We start from the raw sequence: 23141 nt of genomic DNA, 5'->3' as shown, positions 1-23141 counted from the left end.
AAAAACAGGAAAAAATTTAGAAGACTAAATAATATATATACATTAATATACATCTATATGATTACATGTACACACATGCATATATAAATGTGTAAGCGATGCGTTTATTACTTTCCAGCAAATCACATGAGAAAAAAATAACTTGCACAAAGTCATGCTTTTTGTAGTGGTAGTTGATTTGTCTATCACTTGTTTTTGTGTGTGGTGCTGGAGAATGGACAAGCTAAGCAAGAGCTCTACCACTAGCTACACCTCCAGCCTCTAGGAAATGTGTTTATTGACAAGAAGGTGGCCTGAGTCTTCTTTACTCTGTACGTTTTAACCTTGTCTCCTCACCACTCTAGTCTTGCTCTTTATGCCCTACTCTCAAGGCCTTGTATTAGACTGGAAACTGAACTCCCGTCCCTTCAGGATGTCCCACAGCTGCAATACAACAATGACTTTATTTAGAGACCCAAACAGAAATGGGAGTATGATATTGGGTTCCTGTGTTGCCTCCCAGACCCTGGCCCAAGAGCTTGATCAGCAACAGCCCGTTACTGCTCACACCCTCCCCGGGCTCGGAAGAGCATGCGTGCTGCATAGTCACTGCCATGCATCCAAAGCCTCTGAGGATAGCCACCCTAGAGAGAGGGGCAGGCTCTCACACCACAGGTCCAGATTTCCTTCCTCCCCGTGTCCTGAGGGTGATTATATAAATGAGACGTGTAGGCATGGGATGCTCTAGGGCCACCATGTGACCAAGGGAGGGGTGCAGTTGACGCTCAGCGGTCTAGAGGCTGCATCCATTCACGTCTTATTCCTGCTTCTTTGAGGTGGAAAAACTGAGGCAGGGAAGAGTTCAAAGAGTGTCTTGGGTGACATCTGTAATATAAAAGGCCAGGCTGAGGTCCAAGGCCAGGCAGCCGAGGATATCCTGGCTGTGCTCACCTCTCTCCACATTTTCTAATATGTACTTCCCTGTGAAACTGGAAGGACTGAATGCAGTCGTGCCTTCCCCACTCAAGGGCTTGCCTTCAGGTGGCTGGGCTCACCCTGGGAGTCAAAGTTTAAAAAAGGACATTCAAAGGTGAAGGTGAGGAGGCTGTTCTATGTGGACTTCCTGAGTTTCCATGCCCATGCCCTATTCTGGGGTGCCCCCTCATGCCTGTGGAAAAAACAGGGACCTTCACATGCAACTCCTATGGCTTTCCTAGCGGAGAAGAAGATGATGAGCTCAGCCTCAGCATCAGGCAGTCAGCAGATCTACTCCCAAGGAAGTCCATTCCCTGCCGGGCACTCGGGCAAGGCCTTCAGGTAGGTGCCAGGGAGGGGAGTGGTGGGAGGAAAGACCTGTGTGCCAGCATTGGCTCTGTGAGCCGAGCAGGAATCAGGCGTACTGTGGGATGGAGCCAGGATAGATACTCTCGACTCCTGATGCTGCTCTATCAGCCCCTTCAGAGGCACTGGTTGTCAGTGACTCTCAGGCACAGACAATATCAGCCTCTCTGTGGTTCTACAGGAAAAGGGGAAAAGAGATGGTCTATAGCCAAGATTCAAGTAGGGGCTAGTTGGGAAAGTAGTCAGAAGTACCCTATTCTCTAGTTTGCTGAGGCTGTGGCCAAGGGCAAAGAGAAAAGATGGTCCGTCATATTGGAGCCTCTGCCTTAAGGGCCGTCAAGGGTACAGCAGGGTGCCTGGATATAAGCATCAAAGCATACGGTAGCTTACTGAGGAAACTTGACATCACCACTGAGAGCCAGATCTGGCTCAAGTGTCTTCTGGGAAATAAAAGCATGAACCCAGGAAGACTGCCAAAGGACAGGCCAGCAGTCCTCAGGGAAGGCATCTTCCTATGTCACAACAAATGTTTCTAAGCTCCCTAGAAGCTTCACATGTCTCAGGCCCAGCAAGGTGGCATTTTCCCTACATTCCACTTGGCCCAACTCTGAACAGTGTGTTAGGGCCCATGCAGGAAACAGGGTTGGACAGGCAAATCCAGTGCCCAGAAACTACATTGGCCACTGGAATAGGAATTCCTTTCCTTGCTGTTCTAAGAACAGATTTCCTCCATCATTGGCAGGTGTGTTCAATGGTCCTAGGGAGTGCTGGACACAAAGGCCAGCACTTTGTTCCAAAGATCCCAGGCAGAGTTACACTGTCTCTTATTGGTCAGCATCCTAAGGAGGGCTGTGAAGGCTGAGGCATGTGTTAAAGATGAACCATGAGGAACAATGACCAGAAAATGTCTTCTGAAAGAAAGGGAGATGCAGAAGTAGTGTGACCAAAGTGTGTAATGGGTACATGTAATAGTGCCACAGTGTAATCCATTACTTTGAAGATAGGCTTGGTAGCTGACACCCGTAATCCCAGTGCTCCAGAGTCTGAGGCAGCAAGAATACTATGAATTCAGGGTCAGAATTAATTATACATTGCACAATTAATATAGATGATTTTTAAAAGGAAACTAAATGAAAAATAAAGAAAATATCCTTTGCAGGGCATGCTGGCTCATGCTTTCTATCCCAGAACTTGGGAGGCAGAATCAGGCAGATTTCTGTGAGTTCAAGGCCAGCCTAGTCTACATAATGAGTTCCAGGAAAGCCAGAGCTAGAGTGAGACCCTGTCTTGAAAAAAATCAACAACAACAACAAAATATCTTCTGAACTGAAACGTACATCTGTAGGAAGAAGGAGAGAAGCTAGTGTGCTAAGTAAACTCATTTAGAAAGACAGACATGGGGCTTAAACAACAGAATTTCCTTTACAGTCTGCAAGGGGTTAGAGAAGATAGAAAAAGGTTAGAATACAATTAGTGAAATTGTGGTCTGTAACTCTCTTCCCCTCCAAATCCACCCAAAAATCTACCTCTGTCAAAAAAGTAAAATTAGAGAGAGCCCACCTCACTCAATGCATTCATACCCCTGCCTCCTCCCCCACTCCCCACCCCAGCACAGACCCAGGGAGATAGCAAGCACAGGGCTCCCTCCAGCCTTTTCCAGCTTGGATGACCTTACGCTGCACATAGCCCAAAAAGCTCCTGAAAGAAGGGCCTGGCGGTGTCAGAACATCCTCACCAGGCATGCAGCGAGCTGCCCGTTATGATACATACTACATGTGCCGGATAAAGGCACACCACGTTAATCCGTCTGAAGGCGGAAGAGGGAAACCAACAGCCACACGCAGCCGCCTGCCATTCTCAGGTTTGTTTCAGTGTTGAGACTGACAGCCTGCAGCCTACATCCAGAGTCTGTAAGCTTTCTCAGTGCCCCAAAGGAACAAATTAACTAGAGCACAAAGAGCAGGTAGCCTGGAGTCTGACTTGTATTCTGAGGCTCATGTCTCTTCTTGGAATGAAATGTTTTATAGGGAGCTGCGGTTGTTCAGGGAAAGGCAGTGGTGGGCAAATGCAAAAAGCTGCCAGGCCGGTGGGGCGCGGGGGTGGGAGGGATAGGCTGAGGATAGGAAACAGCAAGGACCTCTGGGCAGCATACAAGGAGGAGAAGGGCAGGAAGACAAGCCAACATGGGATCGTACCACGGTGCCTTAAGAAAGCGGGATATTCCCTGGGACTAAATGTATTTTCTTCTCCTAGCTCCTCCGTGGTCCACGTGCCTGGAGTGAGTGACATTCAGTCTTCCTCCTCCACGGGCCAGAACATATCCCAGATCTCCCGGCAGCTGAACCAGGGCCAGGTGGCATGGACAGGCAGCCGTCCACCCTTCCCAGGGCAGGTATGAGTGACCGTGAGACATGGCCCTGGATGCCCAGAGTAGCAGAACACCTACCATGTGCTGTTTAGGTTCCCAGCTCTGACAGTAGTCAGTGCTCCCACCTAGAACAGCCAAGAGTCCTTGTCATCCACAGGGCACTTGGAGAGCTGTGTGCAATATTTACGCCAAGTCTGATTGGCACCCTTTTCTTCTTACAACCTCCCCTTGGGAAAGGGAGCAAGAGGAGGTTGGGCACCCAAAGCTTCTCCAGCAAGAACAACTCGTAGCTACTATGCCAAAAAGGGGCCCGTAAATACGTAAACATGCAACCAACACTCCTGGTTACCTGGAAGGAAAGGACTTATCAGCTGAGAGGCCTCCTCCATAAGCTGAACTTAGAAAATCCAGGACATTGGAGTCCTCAGAATAACTTTAACCAGCTCCACCCCAATTGTCCAGGGCCAGGACTCTGCCCCCGCCCCACACCAGCCTCATCCCAGGCTAGTGAGGGACGCAGGGCCTGCTGCTCCTGAAGGGACCTCAAGGGTGGAGCTCAGTGGGAAGCTGGTGGGCCCTGCCTCTTTCTGTCCTGACCATAGCAAATCCTACCCTAGCCCAGCAAGACACAGTCGTCCGCCTTCGGGATTGGATCAAGCCACCCCTACCCGGCTGACCCTTCTTCCTACAGTCCTCTCTCCAGCCCAGCTGCCTCCTCGCCAAGCGGAAATGCGTACCCTAGTCTTGCCAACAGGACTCCAGGGTTCGGTAGGTGGGAAACAATGAAAAGAATTCCTGTTCTGAGCATCATGTATCCAGGGGCTGAGCCCCAAGACTTCCAGAACATAAGGCAGGGCCCCAGACTCTCAGGATATGGGCAGGGCTGCAAAGTATCTTAGCTCCTCTCCTGTCTGGCTATAATTAAGAGGGCCTCAGGTGTCCTAAGTCATGGGAGCATGCACCTTGACCTTGTGGTTCAACATTGCTATTTCAATGCCTGAGCCCTCATTCTTGCGTTGTGATGTGACCCAATTGCTAGTTTGACCCAAATGCAGAGACTTTTGAATCCCAGAAGTGAAAGATTTTCCATTCTCCATTCAGAAACCCAGAGAAGCCAGGGATGGACAGTTGTGTCCATGAAACCAGAAAGTTCCCTTTTTGAATATTTGCTGGTTTTTTTTTTTCTCCTCATTTTGTGACAAAATACCAGACAAAGGTAACTTCAGGAGAGAAGGATTTGTTTTGGCTCACAGTTTGCGGGTCAGTCCATCATAACAGGGAAAGGGTCACGTGGTAGCTGCAGTCAGGAAGCAGGAGGTGAGCGCTGGTGCCCGACTTACTTTTTCCTCTGTATTTATTTGTATTTTCCCAGACCATGGAATAGTGATGCCCCTAGTTAGGGCAAGTCTTCCCAACTCCATTAATCTAACTTGTAAACATACACACACACAGAGGTTTGTCTCCTAGGTTGATTCTAGATCCTTAATATTACCTGTCACACCAATGGTTCCTACCTCGTGTGAATGTTTCCTAGCTCTGTGAGAAAGGCTCAGGCCATAAAGGGTGTCGTGGCTATGGCTGTGTCTTCTGGCTCAGTCTCAGACACTCCTGCCAGCAGCTCTTTGTGCATTTGATAAATGCCAGAATCTCTCCCAGGGCCAGGGTCACACTCCTGTGAGATTCCTTGTAGTACAGTCACTGGGTGACATCCAAGAGAGAGGCACCCAGAGATTTTCTGTGCAGCCCCATCACCCTCAAGTGAGCAGGAAGCCAAGCCTAAACCTCCTGATTTCACTTGTCAAGTTAAAAACTTCCATTTGAGTGGCTCGCCAGTCAGTCTTACAGCAAAGTGTCCCTCGGTAGCCCATCATACTATGTAATTATGAGCTGTCCCCACCTCTCTCCACTTCCACCAATGACAGCAATGCTTCTGCCTTAAAACCCAAGGTCTTGGCCACAACATGCCAAGACCCCAGGTTTGTCTGTTCCCTTTCGAGCCAACAGTACTCCAGGCATAAACCTTACTTATGTGTAGCACACATCTTGATTTTTTAAATGCTCTTACTGGGTCACTGAGGGACACTGTGTAAGAAGTGCAGACCCCTCAGCCAGTTTCTCAGTCAGCGAGGCCTTCAGCTCTGTTACAACCTGAGGACAGGGCCCCTGCTTCCCAGGGATAGTGCCCCTTCCTGCTTTCATTATCGGAATGTTCCCTTTGTCTGGGAGCAGTGGCACTTCTCAGCCATCCTTCATAAATGCTAGGTCCAGCGCCAGCACTGGAGACAAGAAGAGACTGGCCTGACCCAGAAAAGGGCTCAGGCCAGAGGCACAGTCAAAGATTTAGGCAGAGATAGAGACAGGAAACACCAAGGGTCCAACAGCCAGATATATTCATGGAAGCCCTAGAGACAGGAAGAATGATCACTTTTACAGGACCAGGGAGGTCTTCAAGAGCAAGACAGCTTGTATCTCTGGGAGGACTTAGGAGTATCATGTGATCATGACAAGACAGGCGGGCAGGCTCCTCCCTGTCCCAGCAGTCCAGTCCCTTTACTGTCTGCATTTGGTTGGTCACTCTCTATGAAGTAATGGCTAGGTTCTAAAGTGTAAATGGAGGTAGGATCCTAGATAGAGGCCATTGTCCAACTCTGATGACCAACAACATCACACACTGTGACTTCCAACTCAACCAGTTCTGCTGTGTGTTGCTAGGGAGTAAGTATGTCAGGAGCTTGTCATTACTAGGTACTTACTGAACACTGCCCAGGAGGCTTCCACTGGGTGTTTCATATGTTTGGGTTTACTTCGAATTTACCTAACCATAAGGGAGAGATCGTTCTTATTCCTATTTCAATGAGACAATGGAAGCCCCAAGTCCTCCTAATGCTGTGGTTTCAACCCTCTTAATGCTGTAACCCTTTAATACAGTACCCCATGTTGTGGTGATCCTCAACTGTAAAATTATTTTTGCTGCTATTTCATAACTGCAATTTTGTTACTGTTATGAATCATAACGTAGATATTTCTGTTTTCTTAGGTGACCTCTGTGGAAGGGTCTTTCTACCCACAAAGGGATTGTGGCCCTCAGATTGAGAACCACTGGATCCTACTGGATCAGTGGTGGAGGCAAGAAGGGATCAAGGCTGTGCCCCTCTGTTCACTGCCCTGTGCTTCCTATCCCTTTGGACCCATTCCTCAGGGAATAGAAATAGGCGAAAGGGGCATCTGCCAAGTGTCCTTTGATTTGTGATAATGAGAAGGGTGAGAACTCTTTTGGAAAGGTGTGGAAGGGAAGCCAAGGCAGAGAAGTTAGGGAACTGAGGAATGTGATGTGACCCTACCCTCAGGGCATCACACAGGGACTCCAGAAGCCTGTTGTAGAACAGGATGCAGGAACCACATGTTTGAGAGTCTGCCTGTGAAAATGACCAGGGGAGAAAATCAATGGAAACAGAGCTGAGAAGCTGAGGAGGAGAGACGGTTGGAGCCAGCTGAAAGGGAGCTGCCACCATCCCAGGAGGCTGCAGGGCCTCAGAGGGCTAAGGAAACTTACCTCAGCAGAAAATGATGTCTTGAGAAGGTGGCTATGGGTCCCTGCTCCTGGAGGCCTCAGCCTCTGATGCCCAGGACTTCAAGAAGCAGAGTCCTACTGGGGGAGGGGGAGCAACAACCTTGGTCAAGGTCAGAGGAAAAGTCTATGATTAGAAAAAGGACCTGGGGGAGGCGGTTATTGTCAACCTCATGGGGTGTAGGAGAAAGTAGAGGAGAAATAGAGCAGTCTCCATTAATGGTCAGTTTCATTAATTATTAAGGAAGCATGAAACAGTTAAAACAGACAGTGCAATGTGCATACTACAGTGAACACCGAGCTTAACCCTGCCTGTGGGCATCCCGGGACACCATATATAACCTTGCAGCATTGCAGGGGCATTGGGCTTCCTGCCTTCCTCCCTCCCTTCCTCCCTCCTTCCCTTCCTCCCTCCCTTTTTCCTTTCTTCTTTTCTTTCTCTTGTCTCCTATCCTGACAGCCATGAAGTCTGCCTGTACATAGGTACTTTAGACCATTTTCCTTGATCCCAACAAAATGGGTCCAGCTATGCAAATGATAGTGTCAGTTTTTATCTATTATTTTATTTATTTTTTGTTTGCTGATCCTGTAATGGGGCCAGGTGGTATTATTGTAAAATATTAGCCCCCTCTCTCTTTTTAGATTCCCAGGTCTAACCTTACTTTAATTCTCAAGGCTGTGTCAAAGTGTAGTCAGGGAAACTGAAGGCAAATTTTCTGTGGTGGTCCTAAGTAGACACAGAGAAGTTTTAGACCCTCTGGAATGAAAAAAAGGAGTGTCCCCTTGCCCACTCAAAATAACCTCCTCCATCCTCTAACACCTCCACCAATCGCTTTTAAAGGTGTCTGAGTATAGCCCCCAAAGGACCAGGGACACTGATTTGTGTCCCAAATGCCTTTGAGAGTTAACATTAACCTGCCAGAGTTTAAACCAACTACCTGTATAATCTCTCTCAGAATTAAGTCATAAATGATGAACGCAAGTTCCTGCGGTGAGCAACTCTGAGGTTTTTCTTTTTCACCTTTGTAGAATAAGGACTCTTGAGGAAGGAAGGAAGGAAGGAAGGAGGGAGGGAGGGAGGGAGGGAGGGAGGGAGGGAGGGAGGGAGGGAGGGAAGAAGAAAAGAAAGGAAGGAAGGCAAACCTGAACTAGTGGGTTAATAGGTTCAGAGAAGAAACTTGCTTATATAAAAGGCTTTGGTTTTCTTTGCCTTAAATTCCCCTTAGAGGTAAAAAGTGTAAGCAGACAAAGTTTCCCCCGACCTTGGTTATAATTCTCAAGAGAATTTCTTTCTGCCTGAGGAATTGTCTTCATGCCCACTATCAACAGGACAGGACTATCAACAGTAAATGAACAGAGAGGAGCTGAGAACATTACTATAGTGCTACAAATGTGAATTGCACTGGAGTCCTGAGAGGAGAAAGGACACTTAGTACCAGCCTGCTTCATGTTATACTCTCCAGCTATGGGGTTAGACATTTATTTAGTTTTTGGACAGAGACGGTACCTATCTCATTCTTACTCTTTTACTTGCTCTTATTCCTATCCGCTCTTACTCTCTAGCCTAATGAGATGAAATCCTAGACTTCAAAATTCTGACTCCACAAGATTTTCTCCTTAGAGGGAGCAGAAAAAGAAAGTAAGCTTGGGGACACCAGGAATGAGCAGAATTTAAAGATGGACCCTGCTGGGAATAGAGTCAACATTTACCTTATATTCCTCTTTCCCCACCCAGGAAGCATCTGGATAGTGTTAGGTCTTTGAGAAAATTATCCTGCTAGGATGCTAGGGAAGCACAGGAGAAAACTGAGATAATACCATGTGGGAAACCTATCAGGCCTATCAGGGTCTTTAGTTTCCATGATCCTGGCAGGCATCCAGGAAGGTGAAAAGAAGAAAGAAATGGGGAGGAATTGAGGGGGCAGAGACCGAGATATATGAATGAATGCCTGTGCCACAGAAACATTTGGGGGTATGTAGATCCTTGAAGGACCTAGCTGCATTAGGAGTCCTAATCCCATGGTTACCACCACTTGAGAAGTCACATGGCTCTTGCCATATTACATCTTGGCTGATCACGCAGATGTCCTGTACCTGTGGTGGGGACAGTTCAGAATAGAATATGCTCATTCACCATGAGGACACTAGTCCTCATAGGATTCATGATTTCACAGATGAGGTATGGACCAGTCTTGACAGCTGCCTCCCAAGGTGAGTCCCATTAGGCAGCTATGTGAATGCATGATCTTGTTTGCGCCATGTAAGTTCTGCTAATACCCTGCATGGCATGAGTTAATTTGGATGGTGAGAACCAAAGCCCAAATCTGGGAATTGGGATAGCACGCTTTCCCCAGTTCTGGGCATACCTAACCAGTCAGCATGAATGGTTTCCCAGCCAGTGAGGGTCATGACCTACAAGTTGTCTTGATTGGTAAGGATCAAGCTTTAACCACATTTTTTTTTTCTTAATTTAAAACGTGCCTGAATTAGGTTAGCAGAGATGTGACAGGAAACAGAACAACATGTAAAATAAGAGTCAGTGATCTGAGATGTATAATCATAAACATTGGACAGATCCTGGACACTGACACAGAATTACTTGCATAGAAGAAAGTTGTAGGCAAAAAAAAAAAAAAAAAAAAAAAACAGTAGAGGGCATTATGGTCTCAATTGAAGGTGGGGGAGTCCACACCTTACCAAAAAGAGATCTGAGACCAGGAACACCAAAAGATGTCACCTGGATCTTGCTTTCATTTCCCTTGGCTTTATAAGCTGCTGAAGGAGCAAAAACCCATGAAAGACCTAAGAGGGAGAAACATGCCCAGCATGCATCTGTGTTACTGCTTCGGTAGCACATGAAAGAGCTAGTAGGAAGAAAGTGTTCTAGAACATGGATGCCCTGGTTCCACATGAGGATGGGGTGGGCTGAGACCAGAGGCCCTGTGACCGTCCGTGTTGGCAAACACCGGAGTTCCTAATCCCATGCTGTTAAAAAACAGTTAACTCTGATTTGAAGTCTCATCAGCCTTTATGTGAAACCTTCATCCATTGGAAAAGCAACTTCCTGAGGGCCTTGGCTGAGAGCATGGTACAAATGGTCCAAGGAAGTATCAGTGCCCTCTATTTTGGTTAGGGGTCTGTGTGCCCATTTCTGCTGGTTGATTTATCTCTTCCTTTCAGTCTGTGACCTCTCTGTCTCCTAGGGAATGACAGTTATGATACAAGGGATAATCCTGGTACCAGGGAGAAAAGGGAAGTTAAACTTAGTGACATTTACATTTCACCATGTGACCATTGGCCACAGACCTGTGGGGAAACAATCCAAGAGAGAAAGACATTACATGTGCCCTTCATGTCTGGCCCTTATCCCCATGGGAGAGCCTGGGAGAGGAAGGAAGGAGAGACTTGTTTTTCCTATGAAGGTAGAATACCAAAGGGCAAGATGGAAAGATAACCCTCGAGGTCAAATCTTTCCAAAAGGAATCTAAGCCAGAGAGTAACCACTGGGAGTTTTGGTCACCAGAAGGAGCTTAACCTGAAATATCCTGGAATATGGTCACCAATATTGTCCCCAGTGGAATGGCTTCAAAGTCTGTTTGTGCTCACCACATGTACTGGAGAATCTAGGTTCCCTTTTGTAGGTTCTTAGTCTCCTTCATAAAATTATTTAAGATCTGACACAAAAGGAAGCTTGGGAATAATTTTATTGGAGTTTTAGAGAAAAACAGCAGAACAGGCAAGACATAAATCCTGGCATCTCTCAAGAAAAGGGAGATGGAGAAGGAAGAAGGCCATGCCTTTTGGCTGATGTCAGTAATGGAGGCCTACAAGCAGGGTCTTCAGAGAAACAGTGAGAACATTCAGAGCATCGGTTCAAGCATGTTTAGATGTTTGGATGGTATTCAAAGAAGAAAGGACAAATTACATTTCTTGAGTTAGAACTTAGAAAGTCAGGCAGGCTTAACAGTAAAGGTCTGTAAGCAACTGCATTAAGAGAGGGGCTTCTAGAGGGTGTAGTTGAGTTATCTCATTGAGGGCATAATTATTCCTCCCATCTCCTTGGCCATGTCCCCAGAAGAATCAACTGGGCAGGGGATGATCCTGGTCAGACAGCTGACAGGCCAATTGTGCCAATTCTATCATGACTTGTACCAGGAAACATGACTGGGGTAGTGAGAGACAGGAAGGACAGACACAGACACACATACAGGAAAGCTAGGATCCAGTGACCTGTGTTCACTCTGACAGAGTGCACCTACTATGCAGCAACCCAAAACTTCAACATGTTTATTATGTACAGCGTGAGGGAGAGGCTAGCTAATCTTGGTAGGTCTCTGCACCCACTGGCACAAGCAGAAAGAAACTGAGGCCAGTATCTCAAAGATAGGCAATGAAAGCTGAATTTGGAGCTCAGACAAAATAGGTTGGTAAGTGTCAGGGAGTGTACAACTTAAATCCCCAAATTGATTAATCTCTCCATCTTAATGTGGTCTTCGGTGTATAATATTTCTTGTAGACATGTAAGAAGCCAAACCCACAGTTTGCTCAGAAAGGATAGTTTCAGATGCTAAAGCATGCAGGCGTTCTCTGCCTCCCTCCCTTCCTTCACTGTGGCTTGTATATGGCCTGCACTGCAGAGCAGCATGCTTCCAGAGACAGTGGCTTGGCAAGCACCAGCATGCCCGTGTCTTGCATTTAGCATTGGTTTTTCAATTTTAGGCTGAGGTAGCTCCACCAACTCAGTCATGGTGACACAAGTCCAGACAGGTGAAAACAGATCAAATCAGGCCGCAGAAGAAGACGTGAGTGTGCCCTGGGCAAGCTTCTTTTGCAAAGACAGGAAATCCCCTCCCATCCCACCCCCGCATGCCCCACCCAGTCCAGGCTGAGTGGAGGCTGAAGGAAAATGGAATTTATCATTCCGAAAACGTCTGACACTTCTTCCACTGACAAATGGGATGCACAAATGGGGGGGGGTGGAGAAGAGCCTGCACTTTTAACCTACAAATTTTGAGGTATTATAGACATATCTGACCCTATTAATCCATATTGAAAGGTGACCTCCCTTCCAAAGGAGTCAAAAAGTTTCTGGTCCTTGTCTGATGTGCTCAGTAGGCTAGGTAAAAAGCAGCTGCCTCCATCAGGGCACATTGACTTTACGCAGCAGGATTCCTCAGCTTTTGCACCGCTGATGGGTTGGTCTAATCCCCACTGGAGTGGGATGTCTGTTTACTAAGGATGTTTATCAGGCTCTTGTGTGTTTATCCGCCTGCATCCTGCTGTTTGTGAGAATGAGAAGTGCCAGCAGTTCCCCTCACCAAGAACCATTAAGCTAAACCCAGCAGCGCTGACCTTACTGAACGTCTGCATAGGGTTTCACAGGAATCTTAGGGCAATTTCCACTCACTGCCACCTCCCAGGAAAAATGATAGTGGGCAAGAATGAAGTATATCATTAAACGTCAGCTAAAAAAGAAGATGGATGATGCCAGCCTTGCCTCTGTCCCTTAAGACCAGAAATTGCCCTAGGGTCTGTAAGTCCTCAGCTGCCCCACATGGGAGGAATAGTTCAGTTACCCTAGACATCTGACCTAGCAGGAAACATAACCATCTATACAAGGCTGCAGCATCCTGGGTCTTACTCTGGAAGCTGGGAAATGGGTGGCAGTGTGACTGGAATCTAGCTCATGGCTTTTAACTGAACTCGTGGCTTTTGGAACAATGACCTAATAAAGATGCTGGGGACTCCAGAAAGGAGTTTTAGGTATACCTTAGGAACAGGCCACGTGTAGCCCCTGCTCATCATCTGCAGATTGGTTGGGTTCAAACAAAGGGCGCACAATGCTCTCTTAGCCAGGAGAGGTCATGGTGAAGGTCATATTCATTTTGTAGTTTAAAACGTTACCAGTCCAGTTCAGGACAAACAAAAACACCTTCAGCAGCCCCGTAAGTCTCCCTTCCCATGGCTAGCACCTTCCCTCTTCAGCTCAGGCACCACAGGCTCTTCTTCCAGGAAGAGTCAGGTTAGGTGGGACCAGCTGTTATGCCCCATGGTAGTCTGTGCTTCCCTTAGAAGAACACTCAACTGTATTGACCTCTGAACTCTTTGCCAGCCTCAGCAGACTGAGTTGGTCCCCATCACCGCTCGATGTCTTTGACTTTAGCTGTATTTATCAAATGAGTGCATGCAGACTCCATGTCAGGAGGATCTAGGTTCAACCTCCAGGTGTATGTAATAAATGGATAGGACAACTCTGTTGATATTATTGAGCCCTCAACTTCCTTATTTGAAAAATATGGGTAATGGACTCATCTCTTAGATTTGGAAGTGAATTAAAATAGGGTACCCAAGACAAGCTTAATGTGTAGCATGCAGTTGTCACTGCTTCAAAATACTGTCATTTTCATCCTTCAGTGTTTTATGCCATTCCCAACAACAGCATAGTTAATTGATTTTTCCTCGAAATGTATTATCTGTAATTAATAGAGGCATGCACCCCCAGATATGAATATTCAGCTCATCTTCTCCAGTCCTCTCCCCCTCCCTTCATTCTACCTCTGAGTACCCCTGAGGTGCAGCTGAGAAAACATCATCACACATCAGTGGAACATGGAGGCCTCATTGGTGAAGAGGACTAATACAACATACCCACATTCTCCCATCTTACTCCTCTTCCTCATCCCCCCTCTTCTCTCCCTCACTTCCCCCTCTCCATCCTCTCTTCCTCTTCTTTCCATTTTCTCCTGCCTTTATCTCATCCTCCTGCCTCCTTTTTCTCTCTCCTTCCTATGTCATCCCTTCCTCCTCGCCTCCCTTCTTTAAGCACTTACTGAAGCCATGTATCTACCAGACACCGTCTCAGACAGCCTGGTCCAGCTGACATAGGACAGTTGACCTTAGTGACTCTACTTTCGATGCCAGTTTAGTGTGAAGAACACCATCTAACAGGTGGCTCAGTTGCCTCAGGAAGAACGGACGCTAGGTCCTGCGGTCACATTTCCTTGGGACCATGAGAGATAACCAAGAAAATGCTGGAGCAGGGCCAGCCAAGGGAACACAGTGCAGGGCCAGTGAGATGACCCAGCAGGAAGAAGGCTTGCTGCACAAGCCTGATAACCTGAGTGTGATGATTCCCAGAACCCACAGTGGAAGATGAGCTCTGACCTCCACACATGCATCTGCACACATGTACCATACATGTACAGGTTAATAAATTCTATTTATTTAAAAAAGAAAGAACATGAGGGCACAAGGAAAAGGAAAGCACTGGACTGTGGTAGCCGAGCACCAGCAAGTGAATAGAATGAGAGGGTTGGGGTTACCAAGACATGAAGACAGACATGAAGAGGAGCAGAGAGAAGCTGCATCCAAGGAACCCTCGGCTGTCTGTAGTAGGCAGGAGGGCAGAGGCAGAGCCCTATAGGTCTGAGTGAGGGTGATAGTGGGACAGTGAGCTTGAAGGAAAGGCAGTGTGGTGAGATGTGAAACTGAGGGAGCGGGGACTGAGCAAGGCCTTGTGCTGGACTCAGTGAGGGAGAGACAGGAAGTGTGAGGGGAGCCCTGGCTGGAGGCTGTGAGCAGGCGAGGAGGTGGCTGCTCGAGTTGTGAGGATCAGCGCCTGAGCTTGTCTTCTGTACTTTACATGCATATGTATTTTACTACCCATATGCATGCAAGCAGGCGCTCACATGTGCGCGCACGCACACACACACATACACACACACCTAAAAATAATTTAGGCAAAATGTTCGTTCCTCCTGTTTTCTGTTTTGAGGACAACATGAGCAGCCACAAGGGGCATGGAGGGCTCTGAGGATTGAAGCACAGTTACCTGACAGGCACACTCTAGAAAAAGCTGTTCTTCTGGCCAGGCACTCGAACACTGCTTTCTCCATTCTTCTCCACTCAGCTTATTCTCTGTCAGAAAGGGCAGAGGCCCGTGTGGATGGGATGTGCCTTTCAGGAGTGTAGAGCCCTCAAAAAGCACTAGCATGGAGGAATGACAGAAGGTGACAAGCAGGTCCGCACGTCTTAGGTTCCCAGAGCCACATGATGATGTTTTTCTTCTATTTATTTATTTACTTACTTACTTATTTATTATTTTTAATATACATTTTTTATTATTATTACTAGTTACATTTTATTAACTCTGTATCCCAGCTGTATTCCACTCCCTCATTCCTTCCCAAACCCTCCCTCCCTCCCTCATCTCCCTGCCCCTTTCCAAGTCCACTGATAGGGGAGGACCTCCTCCCCTTTCATCTGACCCTGTTTTATCAGGTATCTTCAGAACTGGCTGCAAAGTCCTTCTCTGTGGCCTAGCAGGACTGCTCCTCCCTTGGGGGGTGGGGAGTCAAAGAGCCTGCCATTGAGTTCCTGTCAGAAATAGTCCCTGTCCCCCTTACTATGGGAAGCCAATTGGTTACTGAGCTGCCACTGGCTACATCCAGAGCAGAGGTTCTAGGTTATATTCATACATGGTCCTTCGTGGAGTGTCAGTCTCAAAAAAAACAAAAACCCTGTGCCCAGGTATATTTGGTCTTTGTGGAGCTCCTATCCTTTCCACGTCATAAAACCCTCCCCCCCCTTCTTTCATATGATTTCCTGCACTCTGTTGAAGGTTTGGTTATGAGTCTTAGTATTTGCTTTGATACACTGCTAGGTAGAGTCTTTCAGAGGCCCTCTGCAGTAGGCTCCTGTCCGGTTACTTGTTTTCTCCTATGTCCCATGCACCTCCCATTTGTCTTTCTAAGTGAGGATTGATCATCTTACCCCATGTCCTCTTTCTTGTTTAACTTCTTTAGGTGTATAGATTTCATTATGTTTATCATATCTTATAGGACTATATGAGTGAGTATATACCATGTGTGTCTTTCTCCTTCTGGGATACCTCACTCAGAATGATCTTTTCTAGATCCCACCATTTGCCTGCAAATTTCATGATTTCCTCGTCTTTGATTGCTGAGTAGTATTCCATTGTGTAAAAAAGTTAAAAAGCAATAAATCAAGTAATCCAATTAAAAAATGGGGTACAAAGCTAAACAGAGAATTCTCTGTAGAGGAACATAGAATGGCAAAGAAACACTTAAAGAGATGCTCAACATCCTTAGCCATCAGGGAGATGCAAATCAAAACAACCCTGAGATTTCACCTTACACCCATCAGAATGGCTAAGATGAATAACTCAAGTGACAACACATGCTGGAAAGGTTGTGGAGAAAGGGGAACCCTCCTCCACTGCTGGTGGGAATGTAAACTGGTACAACCACTTTGGAAGTCAATCTGGTGCTTTCTCAGACAATTAGGAATTGTGCTTCCTCAGGATCCACTCCTAGGCATATATCCAAAATTTGCTCAAGTACACAACAAAGACATTTGTTCAACCATGTTTGTAGCAGCTTTATTTGTAATAGCCAGAACCTGGAAGCAACCCAGATGTCCCTCAGCGGAGGAATGGATACAGAGATGGTGGTATTTTTACACATGATGATTTTTAAAGTATCCTGTCCGTTGGATGTTTCAGCTGAGAGTGGACAGAGTGGCGGGCAATTCCAGGGCCGGCCCTCGGAGGTCTGGTCTCAGTGGCAGAGCCAGCACCACGGACAGCAGAGCGGTGAGCAGCACTCCCACCAGCAGCCTGGCCAGACTGAAGTGTTCCAGGTAAATCCAGCGAGCAGCGCCTTCTCGTAGGTGTAGGTACCTGCGCCTTCTCTGCTTCCTTATGCCCCTTTCTGCACCTCTGCCTGCCCTGCCCGGTAACCAGCAAGAGAGCCCGCCCAGCCTGCAACATGGGGAGCCCACAAACAGAAGGTTCTGCCCTGCCCAGTCAAAGCCTGCAGGTACGCAGGAGGCACAGGGGCCATCAGCTTTTCAGCAGCGCCCACACAGGAGAGGCTGCATTCTGACCCACAGCCCAAAGTTGCCCAGGAGGAATGTATGGAGCCAAAGATGGTAGGGGGTTCACTGTGGGGCAGGGTCCATGCCCCCCCCAAGAGCTCAAGACCCTCAGGGCTCGCCATGGGCAGTACACACAGCCTCTAAGACTCGCAAGTATGCAGGGACTTGCTTGCCTCCATCTGTCTCCTCTCTGCTATGGCAACCAGGAGGAGGGACTCCGATCAGCCCATGTCAGCTGGGTCAGGGCTCAACTCTGTAGGCGGAGGGTCCCAGGGCTGCTTCCAGACCTCTGCTACTAAAGACATGCCTTGCCATTCGCAGTTCCTCGCACACACCAACCTCACTGTGCTGATGACAAGGACATGGTCCTCCTATCATGTAGGACTCAGCCTCCCAGTTTTTGCTGGAATGCTATAAATGCCCATTGGCTCCCCTCACCTGGAGGTGGGTCTGCCAGCCAGTCTTTGAGCGGCAGCCCAGGCTCCTCTGTGGGGTCCCCAGAGTACTGCCTGCCCTGTAGAGGAAGGCTCCAGGCAAGAGCCAAGGTGTAGGAGGCTCGGGGCCACACTCTTCCTCCCCAAGGCTCAATGCTCTGTTCACACACACACACACACACACACACACACACACACACACGCTTCACTCCCACTAGGTCAAATGTCATTTTTGCAGACCCATGTATAGAGCTAGAAATCACTCATGGGTCCACATGGTTATATTTCCTTCCCAGTAGAGGGAAATGCCTTTCCCAGGCCTCCCTATGGCTTTCTTCCTTCCTCTCACTGTAAGCACCAGCCCTTACCCCATTGTTCATCTCACAGAGCAGCCCTGAAAGGCACAATTTTCTGACAGTGTGTCTTTAAGGTCGCCCTGATAAAAAGAATTCTTGGTCAAATAACTGTGAAAGACCAATTAAAGCAAGTTATTCAGTGTCTTTCTTGCAGGATTTATCAGAGCCTTTATTAAACCAGTGAGGCATGGATTTCTAGGAGGCAGGAAAGCGTGCCTTGTTTCCCAAGCACTTTTGTCCACAGAATTCTTTTTTCACCGTTATCACATGGGCTGGGAATTGGACAAAGCACAGTAAACAGTGGGATTTTTGCCCTAAGGAATTGGAAGTCCCTCGAAGTGTTTAGAGCAGGTAGTTCAAGGTCTAGCAAACTAGGACTAGATAAAGTAACTGCCCCTTCATTCTGGGGTGGCACCACCCTGACCGGCCACTGTTCTCAGGCTCATATGCTCAGGCTCCTGTTTGGTTGGCAGCCACATGGCTGTCCAGGCTCACTTGCCCAGCTGGCCTCTTTCCATCCGTGGGCCTGGAGTAGCTTCAGAAGTGTCCTAGTGGGGTTTACGTTCAGCATGACACTCCCAGGAGAACAGTTACTGGGTGTGGGGAGGGTCAGGTGTTGAAGGACCCTTGAAGAGAGCTCTCTACACCAAACTGCAAAGGAACACTTGCTCACTAGAGAGATGGCCGTGGGGATCAGTGGCAGGCTGGACTCCGGGACAAGGGCAGGCTCTGGGTGAGGCCGCTGATGCCCGGGGCTTTCTGTTCCTCTCCTCTCCAGGACATGCTGCCCATGCCAGGGGACCCGACGCAGGGGACTGCCAACTACAACATCGAGGACTTTGCTGACCTGGGAATGTTCCCTCCATTTTCTGAGTAGCTCCAGGCAAAGCCAGGCTCCTGCTGCCCAGGCACTCTCCTTGTCATGGCATAGATGCCCATGTTCAAAGGGCCCCCCCTCACCCTGCTTGCCCTGCTGCAGGACCCCCAGAAGTCCTTCTTACTCCCCATCCTCCCTGGACATGGCATCACCTGGCTGTACGCCACAGCCTGGCTTCTTGGCTTTGGGATCTTTGTATTTATTGTATTTTATCCGTGTGCTCGGAAGGGGACCTCCAGGTTCCTTAAATTTCATTGTGAATAATCTCTTAATGGACAGTTTGCACCCATCAAGTGTGTGCTTGGCATCCACAATGGCAGGCAGCACCAGCAGGCCTGCCTGGCGCAGAAGCTGGATGTCTTTCTGCCTTTTCACAGCTGCTGCCTGGAGGCTTTGGGTCAGAGTGAGAGGCGGTAACCTGTGCGTTCTGTGCTGGGGCGGGAGCACAGGATGTGAGGCTCCTACCACGCGCTGTCCTTGATAGCCTGAGGTCAAGTGTGCTTTATACAGTGAGAATCAAAGTTGTGACTTGGTAGATGTACTGTGGCGTGTTGGTGTGTGTGGCCAGTGAGAGTGAGAAGCCGTCCCCACTCAGCTGCATTTCAAAGGAGAGAGTGACTGCGGCCTGGGAGCTGGGCTGACAGCCAGCCCTCCAGCACTGTCCCCAGAAGTCAGGGCTAGGTTGCTGCTCCCTTTGTAAGCCAGTTCTTTGGTCCCCTGCCCCTTTCACAGACATCCTCCACCTCTTAAAGTTCCTAGTCCTTCCTCCTTGCGACCTAGGAGAGCATTCACTCTTCTCTCACTCGGCCTGAGGGACAGTGTCCTGCCTTCATGCAGGTCACTGCACCTCGCTGCTGTGTAGCAGAGCTGAGCTGCCTCTCTGCCCAGCCCCTTCAAGAAGCCACACCTGACCCTCTGTGTAAGTTAGTATGCCCTGCCTCACAGTGTCCCTGACACCTTCTGCTCAGAGACCTGGAGAGAAGATGGAGCCACACTCTGGTGAAGGGTGCTCTGGGCCAGCTCAGCCTCTGTCCTCAGCAGGCAGGAGAGCCAGGAGTATCTCAGAAGGGACACAGCCAGGCCTGAGAGGCCAGGGACTCTGCTCTGGCTACCCTCATGCAAAGTCACAAATTCCTCAGGGCTCTTAAGGGAGAACTCTGAGCTAACTTCTGGAACAGTAGTTCTCAACCTGTGGGTTACATTGGAAGTCAAACAACCCTTTCACGGGGGTCACTTATCAGATATCCTGTATATTAGGTATTTACATTACAATTCATAACAGAAGCAAAATTACACTTATGAAACAGCAACAAAAATAACTTCCTGGTTGGAGGGTCACCACAACATGAGGAACTGAGGAACTCTAAGGGTTGGAGAATTTAAGAAGGTTGAGAACTGCTGTCCTACAAGCTTCTATCTGGCTTACCCCTGACACCAGAGTCGCTGTGTTGGTCAGATTTTAAAGAGCTTCAGATCCCACCCCATTTTTAAGGTCCCCTGCTCCTCCCACATCCCATGTGCTACTGTAAGTGCTTGTCACCTCCCTTCACTTAACTGACCCTCATCTCAGGTATCTCATCACCATGTATCAGCCCACTGATGCCCAAAGGTGAGAGTCAAAGCTCTATTAGGCAGGCCCTGGGGTTCCCCGGAGTCCCTTCAGGAACCCCTTGTTAGAACTGTAGAGGTGCAGGCTCTCAGAAGAGCCCTGCCTTGCTGCCTGGCTCCTGGGAAGCTGGGGTACAATAGGCCCCAGGTTGCCCAAGGGCAGAATGAGCATGTGGATTAAGGGCCTAGGAGTGTACCACTCCACTCAGACGCTCAGCTCTGCCTGGCACCCAGGGAGCACCAAAGCATTTACAGGACTCAGCTGCAAACTGTACTTGGCTTAGCAGAATGCCCTTGGAGCAACCCACCCTAAGGAATCCCCGTCCGTGACAAACTGTGGCCCCAGAGGTCCTCACGCAGTTTCGAACTTCCATGGAGACAACAGTCTTACTTTCATCCCAGCCTCAGAACCCCAGACAGTCTTCTACATGTGCTGCCGGGCACAGTTTCTGTCCCCGGAAGCCTGCAGCTGACCCCAGGTGGTGAGCACGAGAGAGAGAAAAAAGCCAAAGCTAGCTTCAGGAGCAAAGAGTGCTGTTCAGTGATGAAAACAGCCATGGCCTTTAGCTGGTGCGTTTAGACGTGTGGGAGCTGAGGGTTCCGTTGTACTGCCTTTGGAGTTAAGTCGGGGCTTTTCTTGCATATGTGACACGGGTGAATACATGAGCTGTCATACTGCTTTGGGCCCAAGGCACTGAGAAGAAATAGGACAGAATTCTTGCTTGGGATCATTTCATGTCTTTTCTTTCGTAAGAAGTTTAGGGTATAACCAGCTTAGTCCTTGGTCCTGGAAGGCAGGGGTACGGGGGAGATTCGTGGACAGCCACAAGCCAGACAATACCAAATGCCTCCTGCTTCCTCACAGTCTTATCTAGGGAGCTCAGCAGGCTGGTTTGAACTCTGGGTCCTTTTTACAGCTCCTCTGCTTCTATGTTGTGATTAGAAGCCACATGTGGAGGAATTGGGGGAGAAGCCAGAAATGGAGAATTTCACACACACACACACACACACACACACACAAGGTTTCTTCCACCCAAGTATTTTTGGAACACACCAGAGTCAGAATCAACACCATCATCCTGCAAAAGAACTTCCCTTGTATGTCCTTCCCTGCTGAGGAAGCCAGGATACTGGTCCTCCAGTTAATGTCCATCCGGGTACCTGTCCTGGTGACTGTCTTAGCAGGCTAGCAAAGGATAAGGCATGCTGTCTTCCTGTAGCTCTGTACCTCACCACTTCATTTGATGCTGAAGTGCAACGGGCTCCTCTTAGGCTGAGGGAGCAGGAGAGGGACACGCAGGGACCACCTGAGTCATTGTCAAGGGCACAGAAGCACCAGAGAATGGGCCCAAGACCGTCAGGCCAGCCAAGGATGGTTCTAGAACCCTGTCTTTGTGTCATTCCTGATTAGTTTCATCTTGGTTTCAGGGAGTGAATGAGTCAAAATGAACACTCACAACTCATCGCGCTCAGTGCAGCCCTTACGTGCATTATAAAGTGACTATTATGGGTAGTGAAGTTTGGATGAGCAACAGAACCCACACCGAGGAACTCACCCTCCCCTGTAATTAGGACAGTGGGGCCCTTAGGTTAACCTGGCAAACATCCACATTCCCTCCAGTTCTGGCAGGTCCAGGAGGTGCTCCTGCAGCATAGTTTAGCCAGTGAGAAGTAGCCACTCCCAGTGTGAGCTCACCTGCTTCGTGACAGCTACGGCCTGTCACACAAGCAAAAACAAGCCATTTTCTAACCACCAGTAAAAGGCAAGATTAAAAGCCTCTTTATATGTGGCCACGGGCTTCTATGTCCTAACTTGTCAGTCCACCCTCCCTTCCCCTACCAAGCTGCTCCTCACTTGAAGTGCCACTGGAGAGACTGAAGCAGGAAGGGTCAAGAACTACCTGGGCAGCATAATGAAACCAATGTCAAAAACAAATACATACCTGAGTAACTTGGCCAAGTTTCACGTGCTGAGGAATTACCAGCGCTCTGGCTGCCGGCGTCCTCCATCGCCTAGAATCTGAGACAGCTTTGAGGTAGCTCACAAGGGCCCGGGCACATTTCCACTTGTGACATGCCATGTCTTGTGCCCTGAGCTGGATTTGTTCAGGCAGCCTGCAAAGCCTTGTGGGTACTGGCTCTAGCAAAAACGGAACTTTTCATAGGCCATCCAGGGCCTAACAGTTTGCTTCATCTAACCATCTATCCTTAAAAAATAAATAAATAAATAAAAAATCACAAACAGGCTTCCAAGAACAGCAAGCACTTACTCATCTCTTTTAGCCTTTCTTATGGATGTGAACTGTGCCGTGGGTAAATCATTTGTATTTCTTGAATGTTCTGTATGACTAACAGGTATTAAGTCACTGGGTATGTGTATAACTAATGTAACTGCCTTTTAAATTTTCATTACAATAAAAAATGACTTTGCTCTGAACAGTGAGTGCCTTGGACCGGCTTGGTAATTGATCAGCATGAAGCACCTTCCCCTGGGAGTCAGGGATAAGCCACAGTGTATCTCCAACAAATCAAAAATAAGCGGTACAGGCAATGCAAAGAGCCAACCTTTGCAAATTTTTAACTACTAAGGACAGAAAGGGACACTAATGATTCTTGAGAGTTGGTGTTAGGCGAGGCTCTCTAGACCCTTCTCTGGAAAACTGGACTTTACAAACACTAACAGCATTTACTTTTCAAAAGACTTTAAAGAGAA

The 23141-nt window shown here is 48.2% G+C and overlaps 1 protein-coding gene across 10 annotated transcripts in view; it reads left to right on the top strand.

Moving 5' to 3' along the window:
• Positions 1-22871, top strand: part of Arnt2 (aryl hydrocarbon receptor nuclear translocator 2) — a 153391-nt gene extending 130520 nt beyond the window's left edge. For 8 of the 10 annotated variants that reach the window (XM_021647273.2, XM_060367478.1, XM_021647268.2 and 5 more), the window contains 5 exons: positions 1197-1296; positions 3574-3712; positions 4306-4456; positions 16780-16916; positions 18722-22871. In XM_021647273.2, coding sequence (XP_021502948.1) covers positions 1197-1296; positions 3574-3712; positions 4306-4456; positions 16780-16916; positions 18722-18820 — 626 coding nt within the window. In that variant the 3' untranslated portion in view covers positions 18821-22871. Of the gene's footprint in view, positions 1-1196; positions 1297-3573; positions 3713-4305; positions 4457-16779; positions 16949-18721 lie in introns of all 10 variants that reach the window. The other 2 variants (XM_060367480.1, XM_060367479.1) reach the window with 1 other exon arrangement.
• The last annotated feature ends 270 nt before the right edge of the window (positions 22872-23141 follow it).

Source organism: Meriones unguiculatus, chromosome 14 (genome assembly GCF_030254825.1).
Source record: "Meriones unguiculatus strain TT.TT164.6M chromosome 14, Bangor_MerUng_6.1, whole genome shotgun sequence".
In the NCBI taxonomy this organism is placed as follows: Eukaryota; Metazoa; Chordata; class Mammalia; order Rodentia; family Muridae; genus Meriones; species Meriones unguiculatus.
The sequence above is the reverse complement of the archived record's forward strand: the minus strand, read 5'-3'. Positions and strand labels throughout refer to the sequence as shown.